Source organism: Empidonax traillii, unplaced genomic scaffold (genome assembly GCF_003031625.1).
Source record: "Empidonax traillii isolate 1590-97213 ecotype Southwest subspecies unplaced genomic scaffold, ASM303162v1 scaffold594:size396842, whole genome shotgun sequence".
In the NCBI taxonomy this organism is placed as follows: Eukaryota; Metazoa; Chordata; class Aves; order Passeriformes; family Tyrannidae; genus Empidonax; species Empidonax traillii.
The window spans coordinates 296215-302133 of NW_020955787.1; the positions used below are offsets into that span (position 1 = coordinate 296215).

At 41.5% G+C, this 5919-nt stretch overlaps 1 protein-coding gene across 1 annotated transcript; it reads right to left on the reverse strand.

Moving 5' to 3' along the window:
• Positions 1–516: 516 nt before the first annotated feature.
• Positions 517–5770, reverse strand: CTBS (chitobiase). The gene is made up of 7 exons (XM_027898394.1): positions 5642–5770; positions 5137–5275; positions 3949–4157; positions 3175–3346; positions 2523–2620; positions 1675–1836; positions 517–705 (listed from the first exon to the last, which is right to left on the reverse strand). Exons 1-7 carry the CDS (start codon positions 5768–5770, stop codon positions 520–522), a joined length of 1095 nt encoding a protein of 364 aa, XP_027754195.1. The 3' UTR covers positions 517–519.
• Between the last annotated feature and the right edge of the window lie 149 nt (positions 5771–5919).

A 5919-nucleotide genomic window follows, 5' to 3' on the forward strand; every position in this document is an offset into this window, starting at 1 on the left:
TATTCAATCTGATTCTAGAGAGACTTAGCTGAAATACAGGTTGGGTTGGGAAGTCAGAAGGCTGAGACTGCACCGTGTGATTCCAGAATGAATACTTGCCTGCACCAGGCAGCCTTAGCAAAGCATCATTATGAGACTGCCCCTCCCATCTCATAATCCACCAATGTGTCTTACTTGTTACCAGATACACACTGGGTTCAAGCTTTAACCAACTTATGGTAATTGTGAAAAATGAAAAAAAGGAGCAGTCTTTTAAAAAACCCCACTGTTAAAGCAACACTGGAACTTTCAGAAGAATGAAAATACAGCTTCGCATTGATGCCCAAAAAAAAGCAGATAAAAAAAGAGACTGTTTAGAGGCAGCATTTTATGCCTTATAAAACAACAAGATTAATTTGTCTAGTTTGCAAGGTTTTTGTAACCATAGTATTTTTATATAAGGTCAAAATTTCTGATAGTGTAAGCCAAAATGAAAAATTACCAATTTTCATCATTCTAAATCAAGGGTTCGGATAGTTCTTACGGTGTCAGAGCTTGCCACATTGCTTCAGTTTGTTGTTCTGCTACAGCTTCCCTGGAATAGTCAAGACTGTTTCCATTCCACATGCCAATGCCCCTTAAACCTCGATTCTTCACATACGCTGCTTTTAGAGAGATGCTGAGAGGGTCATCATACCATACTTGGTGGAAGTGACCAAGAGAATCCTAGAAAAACAATTAAGCACTAGTGTCAGTATCTATTTATCTATATGAATATGATACATTAAAGTTCATTGGGGTTTGATTACATTTCCTGTTAAATGCAGTTAAAGGTACAATTAAAAACTGAGATATACACGCTATGTAGATTTACATAGTGATATTTTCCTGATTAACCAATTATTTTTCACATTAAAAATTTTAACCCAAATACTTGGCTACTGTTTTACTTGTAGAACCTATGTTATAAAACAGTGGCACAATTTAACTGTAATCAGATGAAAAAAGCTAATTTGTATTTTAATGTTTTTTTTAGATACAGGTAGAATTTCAGATACACTATCTAACATAACAGGTGAATTTAGTTGGAGATTAAGTGGTTTTTTTAGCAATAAACAGTTTTAGAGGAGCTTATAAAATGTTGTCCAAGTTATGTTGCTTTAACCTGGTTGTTGCTTACAACACCTTTTAATCATCTACATGTGAAACTTAAAACCATGTCTAAAGAAACAAGACAAAATGCATACATGGTGATGTTTTTTAAGAACAGTAATTTCTGACTCATTCACTGTGACTATGTAGAGAGCAAATGAAGAAAAGAACATGCATGCAAGGCACTGAGATAGAAGAGCATCTCAGAATCCGTTTTAAGCACTCATCACCTCATGAAAGTAACAGTAACAGTGAAGGACAGAGCTATAGGATTTCTCAGTGCCAAAATGTCCTTTTTTGATGTGATACAGTATCTCAAGAAAGCACAAAGTAATGAAGATCTTTATTACTCCTGTGGTCTTGAGGCACTGCACCCCCCTTTCACACTGGAAATTCAAGGTACAAAGTCCAGCAATCTTTACTATACTGGGGAAAATAAGTAGAAAACATAAATGGAAGAATCTAATCCTGAAAACTTTACAGTCAAAGAACTACGGTTCATGAGTGTTTCTTCCACAATGTGTCTTAGAAAGATATGCTTACCTTGTATTCATAAAATGGAGACTTCTGGACCTCATCCCACAGCAGCCCTGAAAGAGAACTGTTCACCTGCTTCATGATAATTCCATAGGGGACCTGTCTGCCTGCAGCATCACTGCAAGGAGCCCCACGGAAAGGTACTTTGGAAAGAGAACACACATGATCCTGAAAAAAAAAACCGAAGGCATGAGTTTCATGTGAGATGTAACTGAACTCCAAAATAGCAGTACAGCCAAGAAAATTCACAAAAGGCATCAGGGTATCAAAAATCCCTAATCTTCAAGCAACTTTGGCAGATACACTACTTGTAGAGAAAACTAAACTAGAAGTTGTATTTTGTTTAATCTCTAGTTATACAGGATTGGATGGATATCATTCAGCATATAAAGTTATCTTTTCCCATTTTAATTCACTCTTACATTTTTCATAAGTATAATGCTGTCTGAGATCCCATAAACTGCTATGCTTTAACAGTCATAGGTTTGCTATGGTTTGTTGCACCTGTGAGTGCAGTGAGCTTAGTGATGCTGTTGAGAAGGCACATACAAATGTTGTAGGACCTTTGGACACCATCTCTTCTCATTCAGATAACATTTATGGCTCCTCAGTCAAACACAGCGCTTGGGTGTAGTGGGGTTCAGGTTGTCCAAGGAGATAAAATACCTTGTCTGCTAACACACTGCTCATCAGTTATCAGCCAAGCAAAAGATTCTGTCTTGTGTCCAGCTTTATGCTCTTATCCAGCAGACCACAGTATTTCCTAATCCAAAAACAAGATTTCCAAAATCCAGTTGTATCTTTCCAAGGAAAAAATTAACAGTATGATTGCAAATGAACAATCGTCATCTTACCGTAGATAGGTTTTGGCAGACATAGTCATAGCCATACCAGGGGACACCCATCACGAGTTTTTTAGGATCAATGCCCATAGTAATGTACTCTTCATATCCTAGATTTGAAGGAAATAAAAATTAAGATGCATTACTTCCTTTTCCCATGCTTTTTATTCTTACAACTGATCTACAGCCAGAGCAATACAGGACTTGCATGATCCCCAGACAGAGGCTAAAGGGCAAGCTCTGCTTTACCTCTACCTGCACACTCTAAATATAGAGGCCTGCTCTACTGAGATTCTAGTAACTGCTCTAGTTGCTCACACTAAAAACCATCTGCCCTTAGCAGGGACAAAGAAATGTTTCAGGTTCTTTGCAAGCTGGGGCAGACGCCATTGCTCTGGCTGCCGTTTGCCATTATAAAGTGCTCTTCACTTGTGAGGGCTACACATTACGAATAACAACACACAACTGCTAGAAGCCTGCCTGTAGTGTCATAAGGATCAGAGATACTATTTTCACATTGGGACACCACATATTTGAGCACATTGGCAAGCTTCAATGCAACCAAAAAAAAAAAAATAAAAAAAAAAGAAATGTCAATCTTTTCTATCTATTCATGTGAACAAATGGAAATGTTCTGACTCCTGGGGAGGTGTTTTGTCCTCACCAAATAAAGTCTGCAGGTAAGGGGCATTGGCTTTTGCAATACACTCTGTCCAGATCTGGCTCTGTTCATCATATGACATCACAAATAAGAAGTCACAAGCATCTGCAATCCCAGTGTAGTTGTAGCACCTTCTGTCTACGCATGCTGGAGACCAAGCCACATCAAACGTTACCTGAAGGAAAAATGCACAAGTTAGTATCGTGTATGGCTTTTAGGAGCTCTTGTTTCGTCTTTTTAAAAAAGCTGTCACTTTTCAAGATAGTATTTCCTACATGTTGCAGTTTAATACATCTTGATAGTAATGAACATATGAGAGGCTGCTCAGCTGACAAAGCAAACACTAAAGTGAGTGCCCCACTAGTGCCCCTAGCATCAAAGAAATTATAGTATGAAAAAAAATCTGACCAAAAATATGAAGCATCATACAAATCCTTAAAACTTTAGTGATGGGTTTACCAAAACACTATCAAGCTTTTGCCCCAGAAGGCTACATTTGCCCTACTTTCAACGTTTCATTAAGCCATACTAAGTGCCAGCTCACACAAGGCAGTAACGTTATATCTATAGATCCTGGTGAAGCTCCTCTTCTGTTTAAATTCGTACAGGTCAAAAAGGTGTTTCTTACAAAACCATATCACAGCTAACATTCATAATGAACCATTCATGAGAATATTTAGATCTGCATAAACTTTTCATATTCATGTGCTAAACAGCATTGCCAAAACCCATTGCATTTCATAACGTGAATGTTTGTATAAGGTACACTATTATTACCTGTGATCCTGGTATTTCTCTGTGAAAAGCATCTGTAGTTTCTTTAACAAGCTCTGTCAATGCATAATACTCAGGGGAGGTTTCGTTAACTTCTTGCTCTATATCGATGTTAATTCCATCCATATACTGTTTTTTTGCAAGGTTCACCTGGTGGGATATCCATGCCGCTCTTTTAGCAGGATCAACAATTTCCTTAAGAGGTACATCACCTAGACAAGAAGCCTTCAAGAGTTAACATGCATTTGCACCACAGTAGTAGTAAGGAGGAAAGGCTTGTCTTTACTAAACCAACAAATACAAACATAAACCAAAAAATGCTCATACCGATACTGGTAAAATACAAAGGAGTTAACTTTTTCCCCAAGCATAATTTTGAGAAACCACCCCAGAATTGATTACCAAACTTCTTTGAGACAACGATGTTTAAAATAGGGTTCCTTTTGGATGTTTTTCTATAATTTTAATATCCTTACTTACTTCTGCTTAATATTCTTTTAGCCACTGTAAACTACCTTTCTTGAAATCAATGTACTTTTGGATTTCCACTGAGCCAGAGGGCCTGTTTAGAGTAAAATACTTTTATGTTTAACCTTTGTTGCTTTCCACACTGTGGTCCTGGATTCTGTGTTTGCCTCAGTAGAGCCAAAAGTTGGTTACATCATGTAAGCCTTAATGGACTTTGTCTTTTTAATCAGCATTTGTACCTGCACAGAGTTCCTGAGTACTCGTGTTTTAAAACTCAAGCACTTCCTAATACAAAGGGATTGACTTGAGTGCAAATTACTAAAAATTACTTAAAATCCCTGCCCTTACTGTTGTGGGTACTTCATATAACATCCAGAATACAGAGCCATATAACTATTTTCTACAGACTTCTCCTTCTCTCCCTCTTCCTCCATAACTGTGATGTTCCCTATTAGAGAACTTTAATTTAGATGTCACTGGGATGGTTTCGTTACTACTATGGCACACACCACTGCTGATTTTAATGCTCTGCATACCAGCTGGCATTAAATGCAAAATGTCAAGACATTATAGTCTTGTGTGAGTTATAGCCTTATTAATACTATGACTGATTTTTATATTCTGCATAAAACTGAATGTGAAATGTCAAGGTACTATAGTCCTATGTACATTATGTTCTTCTTCATGCATCATAAATATCCACACTTTCCCAATGTAACCAACCTTTCAGTACTATCCTGGAACCTTTAGAGTGGGCATAGCACACGAGCTCAGGATCGTACTTTCCAAAAGCTGCCACAGTTGTAATTTTTGACCAGTCATAGAATTTCCATGCTTCCTTTCCCACATCAAACACAAAGACCTGGAAAAGGGGTAAGAATCGCCCTCATCAGCCCCAAACACTTGTCAGCAGGACGATTATTTTCCACTTGTCCCACTCAAAGGTGGCTGCCTGGCGCCTCTGGGAAGCAGCTTGCACGGACGCCTCTCTCCCTCCGGCGGGCTGCCAGGGGCGGCCTGCAGGCAGCGGGATAGCGGCTGCCACACCGAGCCCGGCCCGGGCACGGCCCTGCGCATCGCCCCCACCCTCCCCCGTGTGGAACCTGCTCGCTCTGGAGCGGTGCGCTGAACGTGCTGCGGTCGCGGAGCCGCCGGGTTCGGCCATCCCTGCGCCAGCAGCGCCTCCCAGACCAGCCCGCCCTGTTCCGGTACCGCCCGGGCCGCGCACCTCGGGGCTGCGGGTGCCCGTGACGGGCTGGCACAGCCGCGAGTCCTGGCAGGGGCAGGCGCCGACAGGGCCGCCCAGCAGCTGCAGGAGGCCGAGCGGCAGCACCCACCCGCCCCACGGCCGCTCCATGGCCCGCCGCGCAACTCCGGCTCCCGAGGAGGCGCCGCCGCGTCGCCGGGGGAGGGCGGGAGGAGCCCCGGGCGGTGCCGGTGCCGTGTCCGGGGGCAGGCCCGGCCCGCCCCCAGCGAGCTGTTTGGGTGGGGAGAAAAGAGCTCGGG